The sequence below is a fragment of the Meles meles genome, chromosome 8, assembly GCF_922984935.1.
Source record: "Meles meles chromosome 8, mMelMel3.1 paternal haplotype, whole genome shotgun sequence".
Classification (NCBI taxonomy): Eukaryota; Metazoa; Chordata; class Mammalia; order Carnivora; family Mustelidae; genus Meles; species Meles meles.
In genome coordinates, this window is record NC_060073.1 from 14,296,410 (window position 1) to 14,316,632 (window position 20,223).

Genomic DNA, 20,223 nt, shown 5'->3' on the forward strand with positions numbered 1-20,223 from the left:
TTTAATATTTTATTTATTTATTTGACAGAGAGAGAGGTCACAAGTAGGCAGAGAAGCAGGCAGAGAGAGAGAGAGGGAGAAACAGGCTCCCCACTGAGCAGAGAGCCCGATGCGGGGCTCAATCCCAGGACCCTGAGATCATGACCTGAGCCGAAGGCAGAGGCTTAAACCACTGAGCCACCCAGACACCCCCAAAGTTAGACATTCTGATGAAGAAATAAAATAGCTTTCCATGTTCTACTGTACCCTAGTAGAAACTAAATGCTCCTGGATGAAAAGACACCAAGTGAAAACTCAGCATCAGTTACCAATAATATGTTGTAGGTTCACCAACTCACAATTTGGGGCTAGCACAATAGCAATCCATTGAAGATGGCAGTAATTCATTTATAACCTGGTTAAATTGTGTTGAAATGGCACTAACAATGTATATGAACAAGTGATCCAGGTTTTTGTATTATTTATCTCTGCTCCACAGACTCCTGCCAATCTATGCTATGGTTTCATGGGTTAGAGGTCCCACTGAAGAAGTTTTAAATAAAATTTGGGCTGAGTGCAAAGAAAGGCTGCCATGTTATGTAGGAATTAGTCATAAGTGGACTTGTGCCTCATTACATTCCAACTTACAAGGTTGTCCTTAAGGATGGTAGTAGGATTCTTCTCATAATTCCATCCTGTGACACAATTTCTGAATTTGTGTCTCCTCTTCTTACAATATTAGGCTATTCTGAGTTACAGGTTTGGAGTTCCAGGAGGCAAATATTTCTGCCAGAGTCTTAATTAGTGTTTTAACAAAATGGAATCTGACAACTTCACGCCTACAGACCAGCAGGCAAAGAATGAATTAGTGTGGTGGCTAAGGTAGTCAGTTCTAATTAACATAAGAAATTAGGAGTGCCAATGCACAAATGGGATGGAATACAGGAATTCAGAGTATCTTTAGAACTTTCTTGCTCAGTGACAATGCCATTGTCAATGGGAAATTGCAAAACATATACATTAACAAGGACAAGGCAATTAGATTCTTAGTAATCATGTGGAATAAGGCTCGTGTCGCTCCATTCAGGAGTGATTGGTGCAGCTGAAGTCTTGGCTGAATGGGAGGGAAATATAGAAGGGGTAGTGTTTGAACGATCATGTAATATGTTCAGCCAAGAAAGTTTGGCAGTTGCTTACAAAACTAAGCATACTCTTAAAACATGACCCAGCAATTGTGTTCATTGGTATTTAAGCAAAGGAGCTGAGAACTTAAATCGACACAGAAACTTGCACACTGATGTTTATAGCTGCTTTATTCATAATCGTCAAAACTTGGAAGCAGCTAAGATGTCATTTGGTAGGTGAATGGATCAATAAACTATGGTTTATTCAGACAATCAATTGTTTGTAAAAAGAAATGAGCTATCAAGCCATGAAAAGACAGGGAGGAAACTTACATGATCACCAATTGAAAGAAGCCCATCTGGAAAGGCCACATACATATGATTCTAACTCTATGACACTCTAGAAAAGAATGGAGACAGTAAAAAATTCAGCAGTTGCCAGGGGTGGGAATGGTCTAGGACAGGTGAATAAGTAAAGCACAATGAAAATATCTGTATAATATTACAATGATGGGTATAAGTCATTGTCACATACAATGTACAATATCAAGAGTGAACACTAAGGAGAACTATGGACTTTGGATGACTATGATATGTTAACATAGTTATAATAAAATAAAGTCTTTTAAAAAATGCTCAACTGTATCAATAGGGACATTTAAAGTAAAGAGCAAGGTCACTTTTTCAGGCATTTTTAAACCAAAACCCTTCAAACAAGCACCTTGTTATCTTTTACTTCAACTATGGAAGAAAATTATATCTGGTATTTTCAATAACATTCACATAGTTGATGTCCTGCAAGACCGCCTAAAATTTTCAACATCACAGTGAAAAAAGATAAAGTTATGTTATTATGTTGCTTTGTTCTTCATCTCTATTATTGAAGCATCTCCTGGAAAAACAGAATGGATGGTTTTTATCTCTTTTTTTACAAGTCAACAATTAAACAAGCATTTATAAAATATCTACTACAAACACGTGAGAAAAACCAAGAAAATATTTTTTTCAAGGAGATAATGATCAGAGAACTGAGCTTCAGAGAACAAAGGTTTCTACACTTACTGGCACTGTACCATGTATAAGCCTTCACTTAAATTCCTAACATCCAGTATTTCTTTAAACACACACACACACACACACACACACACACACACCCCATTATCAATTTCTAGAATATACCTTTTCAAAAATTTTCTTGAAAGCATTTTTTACTTCCTGATTCCTCAAGCTATAGATTAAAGGATTTAACATGGGAATCACCACTGCATAGAATACTGAGGCAAATTTGTCTTTATCCAGTGAGTGGCTTGACTTGGGGCGCAGGTACATAAAACTGAGGGTCCCATAATATATAGTAATAGAAAACAGGTGAGAAGCACAGGTAGAAAAGGCTTTTTGTCTTCCTGAAGCAGAATGGATCTTTAAGATGGCAAAGACAATGAACACATAGGATAGGAGGACAGTGATAAGAGAACAGAACACATTGAATCCAGCAGTGATGAACAACATCAACTCTTTGACTTGGGTGTCAGAGCAGGCCAGAGCAATCAAGGGAACATCATCACAGTAGAACTGGTTGACCACATTAGAGTCACAGAAGGGCATGTGGAATGTAGCCACTGCTTGTATGAGCCCCACAGTGAATCCGTAAATGTAAGAGCCAGTGACCAATTGGATGCAGAGTTTCCTGGGCATGAGAACAATGTAGAGTAAAGGGTTGCAGATGGCCACATACCGATCATAGGCCATGACAGACAACATGAATAATTCCCAAACTGAAAATGTGATAAAGCAACCCACTTGAGCAGCACATGCATAAAATGGCATGCTTTTAATTTCTCGTAAAGAGTTCACAAGGGTGTTCGGAGTGATGGCGGAGGTACCATAAAAATCAACAAAAGCCAGATGACAGAGGAAAAAATACATAGGAGTGTGAAGTTGAGGACTGATTTGGATGAGCACAATCAGACCAAGATTACCCACGACAGTAACTAAGTAAATCAATAGGAAAACACAAAAGAGAGTGGCCTGAAGCTCCATGTTATCTGTGAGGCCCAAGAGGATAAACTCAGTGACTGCCGAATGATTGCCTTTTGCCATGAAATAGATGAACAATAAATGATGAACGAGAAATCAACAATAAACTCCTCTAGGGAACACACTCTGAATAAACTTCACTCTGTTAGGAATAATCAATTCAATGTGAGAAGATAGCCCTGGCGAGCCAAGGTGTTACGTTAAATTCAGCCAGAGCAGAATCTTGATAAGCGTTCTGAATTCTGAATTATGTGTGGATTTCTCTTATGCTTTCAGCGTGAAAAGATTTGGTCCAGGCAGAAATTCCATGATATAAAATTCACTGAGATGCTGAAGAAGACGAAAGAGTATTTCGATTAAATTTTTATTATCAATACAATGGCAAAGTCTGTATTGTCCTTTTCTTTAAATATAAAGAAATAAAAAGGAACGTGAAGACTGCAAGTGGCTTTGACAACATTCTTAAGCTGTATCTCATAAAATTATTACAATTTCATCATTTCATAAGAATATTAAGAGTTACCAAAATCAAGGGTAGAAAATATAAAATGAAAGTCAAAATCAAACTATTAGTACTAATTTTAGACATCCTGTTTGGTATAATTTGCAATTTTCTTCTTTTTACTTATTTCCATTTTTAAAAAAATGCACATATACTATTAATTACTAAGGAAAAATAGGACTGTGATTTTTCTGGCTTTGTCTTTTGGCAAAATGCACACTAAAGAATAATTTTCCAGATTGTAAAACAGATTTCAGTGATTAGGAGACATTATTTTACCTTCTTTCTTCGAGTGTCTAAATGGTCCAAAGTGAATAGAATTGAAGCAGCATTTAGAACAGCTACAGGTTACAAAACATTTCTGTAAGCCTATGCTGGATTCTGAATGCACGAAAGTTGGCAGAATTGAAATCATCTCCCTTCCTTTCTTCAGCACAGCAGAGGGTGAGTTAACTTGATTTTCCTTTATCACTGCATTGTCTCATGTTATTTCATATGGTCAGGACACAGAGAGTCAAGACAGGTAAAATATAGCAAAATATAAAAAGCACTTTCCCCACTTAAATTTTGATTAATGTATCCATGGAAACTTTATCTTGGTTACTACTTTGATCTTTTCTCTCCCCTTCAGCACTTAAAAAAAAAAAAAAAAAAAGATTTATTTATTTATTTATTTATTTGACACAGAGAGAGAGAGAGTAAGCACACAAGTAGGGGAGCTGCAGGCAGAGGTAGGAGCTGGCTCCCCGCGGAGCAGGTATTCTGACATGTGGGTCAACCCCAGGACCACAGGATCAAGACCTGAGCTGAAGGTAGACACTTAACCCACTGAGCCACCCAGGCAGAATTTTTTTTTCTGCTTCCCTTGAGCACTTTCAACCAAACATCTTAGAATAGGCACCTACCCCCAATTTTTCAATCATATTTATGACTTAACCAGGTATAACCTACCTGCTTTTCCCATTAAACTGAGAAATCCCCTCACCAAGTTTACTGCCAACTTCCCTACTCCTAAATCCAAGAAAGCCCCCCCCCCTTTTTTTTGACAACGTGGTAGCATTAAACTCTATTGAATACACCTTCGGTTCTCAGAACAGAACAGTCTCTGAGTTTACTATGTGTCCATTTTGATTTTCTACCTTGGAATCTCTGCTTCTATTACCTCTGCTTTAGACAACATGTTCTTCAAGCTCTCTCCAAAGCCCCCACATTTTCCTTTTTAACTTTCTTGTTAGTGATTTTGACCAATCCTAAATCCTCAATAGGCTTCTATATGCTGATCACACATAGACAAGAATATCACATACAGAAAAGAACTTACATTAAACTTACATTAAATCTCTGCACATTGGACCTAATGCTCAAAACCTGGAGTGTATATTTTACGTCTTCAATGAGCAGTGCCATTATCCACTCAGTTTCCCGAATCAGAGACTAATCTTTTACTTTGCTTTCCTGTTCCCTGTTGTAATATTCAGTTTGCTCCCAGTATTTCTTTCATACTTTACATACTTTTCAGATCTGTTACTTACATTGTTTCCTTGATCCCAATAACAATGACTTTTTGTTTTGTTTTGTTTTGTTTGCAACTGATCCCTAATTTTTAATCTTGACTCCAGTCTTTCCTATATCTTTCTGTTTCTCATGTTTTAGCTTATAGGAACTTTTAGAGATGTGGATGTCATTTTTATGATATAATCATTCAATGTCTTCCCATAGCTCTCAAGATAAAATTTTAAGCTCTTTAACATGGCTGAAATAACTCTAGAAAATCTAGTTCCAGCATCTCAGATCAGGCTGCTCTCTTTTGATATTCATCAAATAGTGTTTATTTCACAGGTATTTCATATTTTTCCTAGGGTTTGATATCTTTCAATATTCAATAGACAGTCATTCCGTGGAACTACAAATCCCTAAGTAGTGTGGTCTACTGTACCTGAAAGGAATCTTTGTGAAGCCAGTAACATTTAAAATTACCCAGGTATTATGAGACAATTTGTATTGTGCGTGTATGGTCCCTCAGGAAGCTTTTTTTGGGTATTACATTATTTTTAACAAACACTGAAAAACAACATAATTATACATATTCAAAACAGGTAGTTATTTGATGTTTAGTGTTTGGGGACCAAGTTATTTCCCTTGAAATGGTAGATCACCTTCTGGGCTATTACTTAATGCAAGAATCTAGGGTAGAAGAACACTTTAATTATCTCTTTTGGGTAAACAATTTGATTAATTGCTGTCTGTGCTTTGATTGTTTGTTATATCTGCTTTACATTTTATCACATTGGTTTGATATTAAAATTACAAATTTATTTAAAATAAATGCCCAGTTTGTGGGCCTTAGATTTAGTAGCAGCTTTTGAAAAACACTGGAAAAAATCAGTTTCCCAAGGAGCAACATTGAAAGCTTTCATCTGAGATTAATGTTTCAAACTGTTGTTATGATTGACATTTCAATTCAACAGCAAAGATGAATTTAAAAGAATGTTGATTTTCTTCTTCCATCTCTAGAAAACTGAGTGCAAAGAAATCATAGGGCACTTGATACCTTGTTGTAATCACTCCACAGTATTGGATCAACTGCTTTATATCTAAATTTGCTTTAGATGAAAACCAATAGTGTCCACAGGGCTCGTGAGGCTGGCTGGTGTGGCTGTTCAGCCTCAGCACCAGCTATGCAGAACAGAAAACAGATGAGGTATGAAGTATTATCGCATTTTGGTTTTGATTTGCATTTTTCTGATGACTGATGATGTTGAACATCTTTTCATGTGCCTATTTTCTGTTCATGCATCTTCCCTGAAAGAATGTCTATAAAAACATTTGTCCATTTGATAAAAAAACAAACAAGCAAACAAACAAAAACCTGTGGTGGGAATATGCTGTTATCTTAGGCAGAAGGAGGTCAGAGCAAAGAAAAGGGAAGAGAAGGAGATGAAGTCTGAGAGTTGACATGGCCACATCATTCAGAGGTTTGTGGATCATTGTAAAGCCTTTGCCTTTCATTTGAATAAAATGAGATGTACTCAAAGGCTTCTAAAATGAAGTCTTTTTTTTTCCACTTTTGGCTTACTTTTCTTTTTAATTCCTTAAAACTTCGATATGATTCTAAAATCAAATGCATAACAAAATATATTCAAAATAAGACTGTCTTCCGTACCTGTCAGCACCCACTTCATTCCCTGCCTTCCCTGAAGGGAATGACTTTTGTTCATTTCGACGTGTCCTCTTAATGTGTTTTCTTTTTTAAAAATCAGATGTACGGGTGCCTGGGTGGCTCAGTGGGTTTAGCCTCTGCCTTCGGCTCAGGACATGATCTCAGGGTCCTGAGATCGAGCCCCACATTGGGCTCCCTGCTCGGCGAGGAGCCTGCTTCCCCCTCTCTCCCTGCCTGCCTCTCTGCCTACTTGTGATCTCTCTATGTGAAATAAATAAAATCTTTAAAAAAAATCAGATGTAATAAAATATATGTACATATCTTTTTTACATATTTTTTTCTTCTTTCTTTCTTTCTTTGAGAGAAAGAGAGGGATGGGAAGAGTAGAGAGAAAGAGAGACTCTTAAGCAGGCTCCATGCTCAGGATGGAGCCCCACAGGGGGCTGGATCTCACAACCCTGAGATCATGACCTGCGTTGAAAATCAAGAGGAGGGGCCACCTGGGTGGCTCAGTGGGTTAAAGCCTCTGCCTTTGGCTCAGATCATGATCCCAGAGTCCTGGGATCGGCCCCGCATCAGGCTCTCTGCTCAGCGGGGAGCCTGCTCCCCCCCCCCCCCCGCCTACTTGTGATCTCTGTCTGTCAAATAAATAAATAAAATTAAGAAAAAAAAAGAAAAGAAAATCAAGAGGAGGCATTTCAGAGACTAAGCCACCCATGCGCTCCACATGTACATATCTTTAATCATCCCCTTTTCTTGTTTTATGTGAAGTATCCTTTTTTCTTTTTCTTTTTCACTTTCTTTTACATTGAATTTTTCTTTTTTCCTTTTTAATATCGTTCTGATTTAATATTCTATTCTGATGTTCGTCATGTAGCACACCTGAAATCGTCCCCATTTCTAGAACAGCTGTGCTTACCATTGGGTATTTGGGTGTCAATATGTTACTAATATAAATAATATCCCAGCAAATAACTTTGCATATGTGTTATTTTGCATTTTGTGCTAGTATTTATTGGGATAGTTTCTAAGAAGTGGGGTTGTTGGCTATTGTAATTTTACTAGGTATTGCTATATATCCCGCCATAGGCATTACATGATTTTTCTATCAGCATTGTATTATAGTATTTATTTCCCCTCATGTAGTCAAATTTTTGTGTTTTGAAATCCTCATGAGAATTAATACCTCTCAATGTTTTATATTTAACTTGGAAAAGACTGTTGACTCGATGGTGTTTCCCTTCTTCGTTTATATACAGACTTGGCTTTTTTGACCTCTGAGCCTCTACAAGGAAAAGAAAATATATACATTTTTGGTGAAATGATACTTTTAATAATTTTTGGCTGAATGAATCAATGACAGAAAGCGTGATAGAGATCAATGAATTAGCTGTCTTTTATAAATAAGAAATGAGATCCAAGGAATTTAGATCACATAAATAAGCCTTGGGGAACAAAGTGGACTTTCGGAATGTTTCAGCATTCAACAGAATGTCTGAGAAAATATTATGTTATCAAAAAATGTTTACAAAATGAGCATTAAAGAAATTAAAGGATCACTTCTCAGCCTTTTGGCTACAATCAAGGGTAAAGAAATTAAATTTGTTAGTTCCTTTTTACACTGCTGGGAATTGTGTCTTCAAACAAAGGGTCTTATTGTAAAACATTCTTGAATTTTATTTCAGAATTGGCTTCCTTCTTTATAGATCACTAGCATGAGCTTATAGTAGCATGATGAACTGTTGAGAAAATTAGTTCTAGGAGTACCTGGCATTGATGCTGCCAGCCCAGTAGAATCTGCCTGCTTCTAACATTGAGGTGACCTGAAATCTGTGTTTCAAATGTTTGCTCTCAGTGTCAGGGTTTACTTCAGGTATGGATCATAAAGTTAGTAACAAAATGCAGTTACTTTAAGAATTGTTATGCAAAATTGTGATGTAAAGTTTTCTTATTTTTTAAAGATTTTATTTATTTAAGAGAGAGAGAGAGAGAGCATGAACGAGAGAGAGAGAGAGAGAGAGCGAGAACAAGCAGGGGGAGGAGCAGAGGGAGAGGGAGAAGCAGACTCCCTGCTGAGCAGGGAGCCTGATCTGGGGGCTCCATCCCAGGGATCATGACCTGAGCTGAGGGCAGACACTTAACGACTGAGCCACCCAGGTCCTCCTAATTTTTAGTTTTCTATAAAAGACATGGTATACTGTTTTAGTTTGTAACAAGGAAAAAATACAATTTTAGTAATAAGTCCTTACATAGCAAAAGTCCATTTTGTTAAATTAAGTTTTATTGAAGACGGATGGATAGTTTCATTTATTTATTTTCTTAAGGAAGATATAAGTATTATTTGTAAAAGTTATAGAATAACAAATAAATAACAAATAAAACTTGTATTATTTATACGAAGTTACAGTTTTTTAAAGCTAACAAAGAATGTGAGGACACCAAAATGAAAAATGTGTTAAAATATCCTAATCAACTGAAAGATTAAATCTTTTTTGTAAGATTTATTTATATTTTATATTTTAGAAGGGGGAAAGGGGGGGATACAGAGAAAGAATATCAAGCAGACTCCCTACTGAGTGCAGAATCCTATGTGGAGCTCAATCTAAGGACCCTAAGATCTTGACCTGAGCCAAAATCAAGAGTCGACAGTTAACCCACTGAACCACCCAGGAACCCCAATTGAATAATAAATGCTGAGGAACTTTTTTTTTATTTTAACTTTTTATTTTGACATAATTTCAGAATTACGGAAGCTAACATTTTACAAAGACTTCCTCTACACCCTTCACCTAGATTCTTCAGACGCTAACTTTTTTTTTTTTAAGATTTTATTTATTTATTTGACAGATAGAGATCACAAGTAGGGAGAGAGGCAGGCAGAGAGAGAGAGAAGGAGGAAGCATGCTCCCTGCCAGGCAGAGAGCCCGATGCGGGGCTCGATCCCAGGACCCTGGGATCATGACCTGAGTGAAAGGCAGAGGCTTTAACCCACTGAGCCACCCAGGCGCCCCCAGACGTTAACATTTTACCACAGTCTTTTATCCTGAACTGTTTAATAATCAGTCAGAGACATAATGCTTCCTTATTCTCATATGCTTATCAGCGTATATTTACTAAAAACAGGGAAACTCTTATATGACCACAGTGCTATTATAAAAATCCACAAATTAACATTGGTGCAGCACTATTACTTAATAGTGTATTAGCAGACCTTATTCTGCTCTGATGGACTTGTCTCATTTGGTAACATTTAAGCTTGCTCTTTTAGTCTTCTTTTAGGTGTTCTACCAGTGTTGATGCCATTGTCCATGTGAGGTCACTAGAACCAACAACTCTTTTCTGATTCATCTTACTGGGAGTGCACGTGTCTTTTATAGACAATGCTAATAACTTGGGTGAACTCAGTGGTGAGTATTAAGGAGGACACATAATGCATGGAGCACTGGGTGTGGTGCATAAAGAATGAATTATGGATCACTGAAAAAATTAAATTAAATTTTAAAAAAAGAAATAAATAAAATCTCCTTTAGTGATCTAAAGTAGGCATGGTTTTTGCCAAGATCAAGTTCATGAATTGGAGTGTTCAAGTCAAAACTCCTCTATGGAAAAGAGATTGATTTTATTTTTTTAAAGATTTTATTTATTTATTTGCCAGAGAGATAGAGAGAGTACAGGCAGGCAGAGTGGCAGGCAGAGGCAGAGGGAGAAGCAGGCTTCCTGCAGAGCAAGGAGCCCCATGCAGGACTCGATCCCAGGATGCTGGGAACATGACCTGAGCCTAAGGCAGTTGCTCAACTGACTTAGCCACACAGGTGCCCCAAGAGATTGATTTTAAATGATCTATGGTACAATTTAACCTCGACTTGCAATCGAATTTATTTTATTTTCATGTCTTTCAATATTTCCAAGAGTTAGAATTCTCATCATAATAGAAAATAAAATCTGAAAATTAATGTATCCTGTGTTTTGATATGAATTTGTTTAACATTATAACATTTGAAAGCATATTACTAATGGTAAGCTAATGTAGAAATCTTGATGACTGTTTTTTTGATGTTGTTTCTTTTGTTTTTGTTTTTTTGCATCCCAAATCTGAGGGCTTTCACTTAGATGATAGATCATTTATTTTATACTAGAAGACACCTTTTCCATAATTCTTTTCAAAGCATTTTTGACTTCCTGGTTCCTCAAGCTGTATATTAAAGGATTCAGCATGGGGATTACCACAATATAGAAAACAGAAGCTATCTTGTCGGTGTCCAGAGAATGGCTTGTTTTTGGCTGCATATACATGAAGATGATAGTGCCATAAAATATAGTGATGGAAGTCAGATGGGAGGCACAGGTAGAGAATGCCTTTTGCCTGCCTTCAGCTGAATTAATCCTCAGAATGGCAAATAGAATGAATATGTAGGAGATGAGGATAATAAGAAGAGAGAAAAGGGTATTGAAACCAGCAAGTGTGAACAATACCAGTTCTTTGATATCTTTGTAATGGCTTTTACGGCAGGCCAGACCAACCAGGGGAACATCATCACAGTAGAAGTGATTTATTAATTTGAATCACAAAATGATAAGTGGAATGTAAGGACTGTCTGTAGGAGTCCAACAGAAAAGCCATACACGTATGTACTAACCACCATTTGAATACAGACCCTTCTGTTCATGATAATGGTATAGAATAATGGGTTGCAAATGGCAACGTATCTATCATACGCCATGACTGAGAGCATATACACTTCACAAACCACGAACATGATAAAGCAACACAACTGGGTGGCACAAGCAGGTAGGATATTCTCTTAATTTCTTGGAAGAAGTTCACCAGGGTGTTAGGGGTGACAGAGGAGGTATAGCAAAAATCCACAAAAGCTAGGTTGCTGAGGAAAAAATACATAGGTGTGTGAAGCTGAAAACTGATATGAATTAGCATAATTAACCCAAGATTACCTATGACACTAATTATGTAGATCACTAGAAAGATCCCAAAAAGTAGGGCTTGAAGCTCCAGATGTTCTGTGAGTCCCAAGAGGATGAATTCAGTTATTTCTGAATTATTGCCCTCAGCCATGGAAGATGTGTAGAAGCATCTCATGTCATTCTCTTTAGAATATCCATGCTGGATGATCTTCCACTTCTTGGATTAAGAATTTAATTCACACTTATTTTATGATGACCATATTGAAAAGATAATCCTCACTGGTCCTATGGGCCGTTCTTGGGTTTCATTATTGCCTGCTTTTGATTTGAAGGGATTTGTTCCCAGGCAGAAATTCCAACATGCTCAGTGGTCTGGGAGATTGATGAAGAAAACAGAATGTCTTGAATTAAATGTGGAATCTCATATATAAAATGAAAACCCAGTATTACACAATAGCAGGAATAATATTTTAGTTATAAAAGAGATAGGGACACATTTCAGTAATATATTAAGATTAATACTGAGCAAGCCAACTCAATCGAGAATTAAAACAATCATGACGGTCACTAGACATTATCAGTGTGCTAGCCATGCAATAAAAGAAGGGATAAAAATACTATTTATGAAGTACATGATATTGTATTATGGCATCCAAACCAGTTACTTCAGTGGAGAGATATTAATTAGTTATGATTGTGGAAGTCTTCAGCTACAAGTCAATATAATGAAAATGATGCTATAATAAGAATGTCACTTCAGAGAAATGGGAAAATAAGGGCACCTGGATGGCTCAGTGGGTTAAGCCTCTGCCTTCAGCTCAGGTCATCATCTCAGGGTCCTGGGATCAAGCTCTGCATCGGGCTTTCTGCTCAGTAGGGAGTCTATTCTCCCCTCTCTCTTTGCCTGCCTCTCTGCCTACTTATGATCTGTCTGTCAAATAAATAAATAAATAAAATCTTAAAAAAAATAAAAAAACAAATTTAAAAGAACAAAAAAACACACAAATAAGTGTGAAAATACAATTTTTAAGATTCTATTTAAAATAATAAACACCTAGAGTTTAATTTAATATTTAACTTAACAAACTCTTGACCTTATATGTTCCTGTTGTTTATATTTAAGCTGAATAAACTCATAGTTTCACATTATGTGTTACTGGAATGTAAGAATGAAGAATGAAGAATGTAAGAATAATGGAATAAAGAAGAAATTTTTATAAGTTAATTCAACAATGTAATGTATGCTGGGTAACCCTAAGTATATCTACTAAATACACTTGCAAGAACAGCCTAGACATTTCTTAAAATAAAGTGTAATGGATAGTTATTTATCATTACAGATAGTAAACTATATTATAAACTGCAAAATGTATAACAAAATGGGAATCTGTGGCAGGACAGTGAATGTTTATCACAAAAAAATGCTGATTTATAGCATCTGTTGATTTTCTGATTTGTTTTTTTTTTAAGATTTTATTTATTTGATAGACAGAGATCACAAGTAGGCAGAGAAGCAGGCAGAGAGAGAGAGGAGGAAGCAGGCTCCCTGCTGAGCAGAGAACCCGATGTGGGGCTCAATCCCAGGACCCTGGGATCATGACCTGAGCCGAAGGCAGAGGCTTTAACCCACTGAACCACCCAGGTGCCCCATGATTTTCTGATTTCTATGGTGCAAATATTCCCACTGTCACTGATTTCAAGCTACAAACTTAAAGCCACTGAACATGGAATTGGGATAAATAACAGACTATATCTTTTACAAAATATTAGGAGAGGTACTGGTGGTACTTCTATACAAAAGAAGGTTGGTATTATAAGCAAAACCATATAAAATATTATTGAATAAAACACATGTATATTTATATTATACCATATGCTAGAGAAACACTTAGAATCAATTATGAGTCTCTCTTTACAATGTATTTGTATCTATAACTATAAATATCTCTCAATAGACTAATTTCAAAGAGAAAAAGTTCATTTTATAAAATATGAAAGGATTAGCTAACAATAAGTTGTTCACTATATTGATCAAATTAAAAGAATGGTTACACCCAGGGTTGTTAAAGGTGTCGGAAAACAAAAACAACCTTACATATCCAAAGAAGGTGAAATTTGTCTTCATCTTTCTGGAAGACATATACTAGTAAGCATCTACATTGTTTAAATTAGTCCTGCCGTTAATACAATGGTTTTAACGCTAAGAAATTAGAGAAATGATAAAAGCATGCAAGTATATGAATGGTTTCATTTTTACCTACCAAAAACTGAAAGTTGTCTAAATATACTCTGAAATTATTCATTTATTGCACATCTCAGTAAAACATTAAGTAGTCATTCAAATGCTGAAATAAGTCTACATTTATTGATATTAAAAAAATGTTCACAATATAGCACTTTGTAAAGAATAGCATGCTACACAGGCTATTTGGTGATAAATGATTTCTATTATGCACATCACATCATGCCTTATAGATCATTTATACACAGAGGGAAAATACACAAACCATGTATGCCACAATGTTGACAGTAATTATGTCTATGAGGTGGTATTGTGGCTTTTCCTCCTTACTCATTGTAATCTTCCTTTACATTTTGCATTAACTCTACTTCAACAAGCTTGATTTCAATTTCATTTTTTAAAGATTCATTTATTTGACAGAGAGAGAAAGAGAGCATAAGCAGGGGAACAGCAGAGGCAGAGGGAGAAGTGGGCTCCCCACTGAGCAGGGAGCCCAATGCAGGACTGGATCCCAGGACCCTGGGATCATGACCTGAGCCAAAGGTAGAAATTTAACCATCTGAGCCACCCAGGCTCTCTTGATTTCAATCTGAAATGTACATTTCCATATTACCATGCATTCCACATCTATGAATACTGATAACTTAATTTTTCACATTGGTTATTCTTATAATTTGTGTTTACCTGGTGCCCATATGGATGTTTGAAGTGTTCTTAATCCTTACCACTAAAAATGACTTCATAATCCCCATATTTTGAGCAGCAATATTTCATTGTGATATGTTGCAAAAGTGGAATAATTTGTTAAAAAATTAAAAACAATTCTCAAAGAGGACAAAACCCATTTACAAAATCATCAAATTTGAATTTTTTTTAATATTAAAATTGTGTGTCAAATCTCCAGATTTAATTGGAAGTTCTTAAATCTTACCTTGGGTGGTTTCCTAAATGTTCAACATTTTAGAATTAAGAGTAAGAAATCTCAAAATTGTCAATTTAAAAAGTCTTTTACTCTGAAATATTTTTATTTTGATCCATTGCCTTCTTAAATCCTAAAACAATAGATTCATCAGATGATATTGTTTTCACCTACTTATTGCTGAGGACACTGAGGAACGATTTGTAAGTGGAGTAAATTGTGTTCTGATTCAGCCAATGTGAGACCCAGGCTTGTAGACTCCAAGGAATCTGTGCTTTTTAATGGCACAGCTGAGGCACAGAGAGTGCACCAGCCACCGAGACAGGAGATTGCGAATTCAAGGGTATCAATAATAAACTTCGGGTATATAGCATACAGACTCACAACCTGCTGCAGGAGTTCTGTCAGAAAACAGGGAGTCACAGAAATGTTCAAATAGTAGGTAAATGTGTTTAAAGAAAAGGGAAGGAAAGAAACTGTTGAGAATCATAAGTCAGAGCAGCCAGCCTGTGTCTCTATGATCCGTCAAAGTAAGATCAAAAGTGCACACTGACCTAAAGAAAGGTTAAATGTGATCTTCTCTCTCTGGCTATTAATAACATCTTAGTCTTTTCTGTCATTAAGCATTTAAATGACCTCTAGATTGAAAAAAAAATTATTAGTAAGCATGAGTTGCAAACTCAAAACCATTTTCCATGTAATTTAAAATTATAAAATGATCATTGGATTTATTTGAAACATATACATACATATCTATATCTACATATCTAAATCTATGTGTAGATAAATCACCTTGTCTATAAATATAAATGTACATCTATTTATCTATATCACAGTTATCAGTTGTGTCTGGTAACACTTATAAATTGCTCTCTCGAGTTCGTCAGTACACCTGGGACTAGAACTCAGGTCTTTATGCTCATAGAAAGATGGAACATGATCTACAAGTACCCATTTACTGTTACCCCTTTCATATTGTTTAATCTTTAAGAAGACTCCAAAACAAACACTATATGTCCTCATTTAACTGAGAAACTGGTGAGAGCCCACACATAGGCTGCATTGTCCAATGGGCTCTTGTGTTTTAAGTTAGACTTTGATTAATAAGGATCTACTTACCCAAGGTTTGCCCAGTATAACTCATATGATCCTTGATACTGGCAAAATGTTCTATGTTTCCATTGTTTTGAGTTAATTTATTTGGAATGGATGATGCCCTTGGGATGCAATCCCTCAATTACCTTATTATTTTTTAAATTTTAGATAATTGGAAATAATATATGAGATCTCATAGGCTTAAAAAAATCAGTTTACTTAAGAGTCTTTTGGGGCCAAGCCAGACTTTCAGGTCAGTAGAAAGTCAGATAGTAAAAGTTAAGATGTATTATTATTCTCTTTAATAAAGGCAGTTTGTTAAATTATAATATGGAACAGTTTTGTATTACCATATATTTTAAAGAAATTAGCATATTAGGAAAATAATATTTACACTATGCATTTTTGCTTTTCACATGGGATATTATTAATGTAGCCAGAAAATTCTGAACTGGGAATTTTGGAAGGTGGGATCAGAACTTTTGTCTATGTTCTGCCTGGAACTAATTATATACCAAATTAATGGTTTTTTATGCATTTTTTACTTGAGAATTGGGAAAATCAGTAATTTCCTGTGGAACAAAAATTATTTTAAATACACTTTCCATTTAAAATAAGAGAATGGGTATAATTTGTTTTGGTTATTTTTACATCTGAAATCTCATTCTAAGTGAAAATATTTTGAAAATTTCATCATATAGTGAGCAGATATACAGAAACACATTAAAATTAGATATTCTGACAATTTTTTAAGAGAAAAAACCAGACCATGAAGAGAAGCCTATTCATACTTATTCAGGTCACTTCCTCAATTTCATGAACATTTTAAAAGCCTGGTTTCTACTGATGATAACTTTCCTCAGGGCATCTTTCACTTCCTTGTTCCTGAGGCTGTAGATTAAGGGGTTCAACATGGGAATGATCACTGTGTAGAAGACGGAGGCCATTTTGTCTGTGTCTAGGGAATGGTTTGAGCTTGGCTGTAAGTACATAAAGATGAGGGTCCCATAGAATATGGTGACCGCCAGCATGTGAGATCCACATGTGGAAAAAGCCTTGCGCCTGCCTTCAGCTGAGCGCATCCTCAGGATGGCAGAAATAATAAACATGTAGGAGACAAAGACAACCAGAAGGGAAGAAATGAACATGATCCCAGCACAGGCAAAGATCCAAAGCTGTTTGGAGTGAGTGTCTGAGCAAGTTAGCCTGAGGAGAGGCATGTCATCACAATAGAAATGATTGATGATATTGGAGTCACAGTAGGAGAGACGAAAGGTGAGGATGGTATGAAACAGTGCAACCAGGAAGCTATAGCTGTAGGGGATGGCCACAAGCTGAATGCAGATTCCTGGGGACATTACAACCATGTAGAGGAGAGGGTTACAAATGGCCACATATCGGTCATAGGCCATGGAAGCCAACAGCAAGCACTCAGCAGTCATGAAGGCCAGGAAACAGCCCAACTGAGCAGCACATGCATTGAAGGAGATAACATTTTGTTTGTACAAGAAATTTCCAAGCATTTTGGGTGTAATGACAGAAGAGTAACAGAAATCGACAAAAGCTAGGTTGCTAAGAAAGAAGTACATTGGAGTGTTGAGTCTCGAGTCTGTTCTAATGACTAGGATTAAACCGAGATTGCCTACTACTGTGAAAAGGTAGATAGATAAGAAAACCACAAAGAGTGGCATCTTCAACTCCTGGTGCTCTGTGAGGCCCATGAGAATAAATTCTGTCACCTGGGTGCAGTTTCTCTGGGCCATGTGTCTTTCGTGTACCTGGATGAAAAGAAGAAAACAGATGTAGTTTAATTAAATTAAGTGTAATGTTTAGCTCCCTCCCCTCCCCCACCGGAAGCTCTCAGAACCCAGTCCTCTTGTGTCTTTATGGAAACTTCACTAAGTTGCCATGGCTGAGTTATTGGCCATTGGCTGATTCAGCTTCCAGTCCCCCACTCTAGGGTGGGGTCCAAAAGTTATGTCATTAACATAACAAGACACACATTTCACCTTCATGTCTCTGTAGCATTTTCTGGAACTGTGAATGAAGACCAAATATATCAGAGAAATAAATATCTCTTATACTTCGTTATATCATAGTGTTACAAAAAAATATGAGATTACAGTTTCAATCATGGCAAAGCAATGGCTAGTAATTGTGTCCCTTTTCAAAGCACTCAAAATTCCTTGGCTTGTTTGCTGAAATTCAAAATACAGACAATCTTCTGAAGGAATAAATGTAAATTTTCAATTGGGGCTAGTTTAATTTATTACATCTCTGAGAAAGAAGATGCACTGGGGTTTCCAGCTCATTTAGCATTTTTATAATGGACGTTTTCTCTTCTAATGACAGATAACTTTTGAAAGATGGCATTTTATTGGGACTGAAGCCAAGAAGAATAGTAGAAAGAACCCTGATACAATTGGGGTAACTGTATTTGAATTTGGCTTTGTTAAGCTCTAGTCACGTAAGATTTAGGGTGGCAGAAATTCAGTTTGTTCCTCATTTTCTTAATCTATAAATGATCCTAATTTATATCTAAATGGATTGTAAATATTAAGAGGAAGTTATTTATCCCCACTGCAGAACAGAGATGAATGCATTTTAAAATAGAAAATATTGGGGCGCCTGGGTGTCTCAGTGGATTAAGCCGCTGCCTTCGGCTCAGGTCATGATCTCAGGGTCCTGGGATCGAGCCCCGCATCGGGCTCTCTGCTCCGCGGGGAGCCTGCTTCCTCCTCTCTCTCTGCCTGCCTCTCTGCCTACTTGTGATCTCTCTCTCTGTCAAATAAATAAATGAAAGAAAAAAAAAAAGAAAATATTGGACACCTGAGATAGGCTAGTTGGTTAAGTGTCTGCCTTTGGTTCAGGTCATGATCCTAGGGTGCTAGGATGAAGCCTGGCTTTGGACTCCCTGCTCAGCAGAGAGTCTGCTTCTACATCTCTCTCTATGTGCCCTTTCTCTCTCTCTTTCACCTTCTCTCAAATAAATAAATAAAATCTTAAAAAAACAAAATAGAAAATATCATGTTAAAAAATTGTTCCCCTGATACATTAAAAGGTAGAGGTACAGAGAAGGCAGTGTAATCACTGAAAATTCACTGGCCGCAGAGTAGACAGTGCTTATGGATCAGGGTCCAATACCTCCAGGTCTTAAAACACAGAGGTTATTGAATAAGAAAATAGAAAAATCCTTAACCGTTGGATGCAGATAGCCATAAAATTTTACGTACAATATGTCTTTTAAATTAAAGATGGAGAAGAGTGCCTTAAAATTTTAGATCTTTAAATAGTAGTTCCAGCAAAGCATAATTACCAAAAGAGAAATATATAGCATAATTAATATATTTTGTTATGTCAGGAAACAGATGAAAGAATACATCATGAGAAGGTAGATGTTCTTCATAAAGCATAAGTATGGAAATCAAAAATACATTTTTAAAGTGTGTGTGTGCAGTGTTTATACCACTTTCAATGCGACACAGACAATCTCTTAGATGATATTGATCATAGTTGCCAATCACCATTACATGAAATGAGTAGGTTGTTAAAGCTTTTAAAAGCCTGACTAGTGATCCTACAAATATATAAATTCAGTTTTGAAGTAATTAAGCAACTATTTGGAGATATTTTTTTCAAATCCCAAGATGCTGAATAAGGCTTTACTGTTTGGCAGTTGTAAGAACTTCAGTATCCCATTTTATCTTAAAGGGAGGGTATGCATATCTATGGAAATATCTTGGAAGGAATATTACACATGATCTCTTACCATCTAACTCACGATATTTTATATTCAAATTCCACTCCCATGTCTTCCCTCTGTTATAGCAAACACACATAGTCTAATTAGAATGATTGTGTTGCAGTCCTCAATTGTAACATGCCCCTATAGTCTTCCTTACTTTCATATGTGCTTTTTCAAAGGTGCTCTTCTCTACCAGGTGAATGGTGGATGGAGAGTTGGAAGGAAAAGCTCTGATTTATCCTTCAAGGTTTTTCCAAATCCTGCCTCTACTGTAAAGACTTCCCTGTTTTCTAATTTCCATGCTGCATGACCCACCAGTTTTCTTTTTTGTGCTCCAGAAACATTTTATACATAACTCGTTTTCATATCATCTCCCATTTCTGGCAGTCTTCTGTTTTGATATGTCTTCTCTTAATAGATTGAGACTCCATTCACTTTCCAATGTAGTTCTTTCTATACGCTTTGTAGTGGGGTATCAAATATGACTTTTTCTAATAATA

The 20,223-nt window shown here is 36.3% G+C and overlaps 3 protein-coding genes across 3 annotated transcripts; all 3 read right to left on the minus strand.

The window, feature by feature from the left end:
* Nucleotides 1-2,264: 2,264 nt before the first annotated feature.
* On the minus strand, nucleotides 2,265-3,203 carry LOC123949591 (olfactory receptor 5AL1-like). The gene has a single exon (XM_046017133.1). It carries the CDS (start codon nucleotides 3,201-3,203, stop codon nucleotides 2,265-2,267), a length of 939 nt encoding a protein of 312 aa, XP_045873089.1.
* Nucleotides 3,204-10,924: 7,721 nt separating this feature from the next.
* LOC123949431 (olfactory receptor 5AL1-like) lies at nucleotides 10,925-11,882 on the minus strand. The gene is given in 3 exon segments (XM_046016872.1): nucleotides 10,925-11,358; nucleotides 11,361-11,591; nucleotides 11,594-11,882. Coding segments are annotated over 3 exon segments (945 nt in total). The 5' UTR covers nucleotides 11,874-11,882.
* Nucleotides 11,883-16,778: 4,896 nt separating this feature from the next.
* Nucleotides 16,779-17,741, minus strand: LOC123949061 (olfactory receptor 8U9). The gene has a single exon (XM_046016357.1). The coding sequence runs from the start codon at nucleotides 17,739-17,741 to the stop codon at nucleotides 16,779-16,781; it is 963 nt and encodes a 320-aa protein (XP_045872313.1).
* Nucleotides 17,742-20,223: the final 2,482 nt, after the last annotated feature.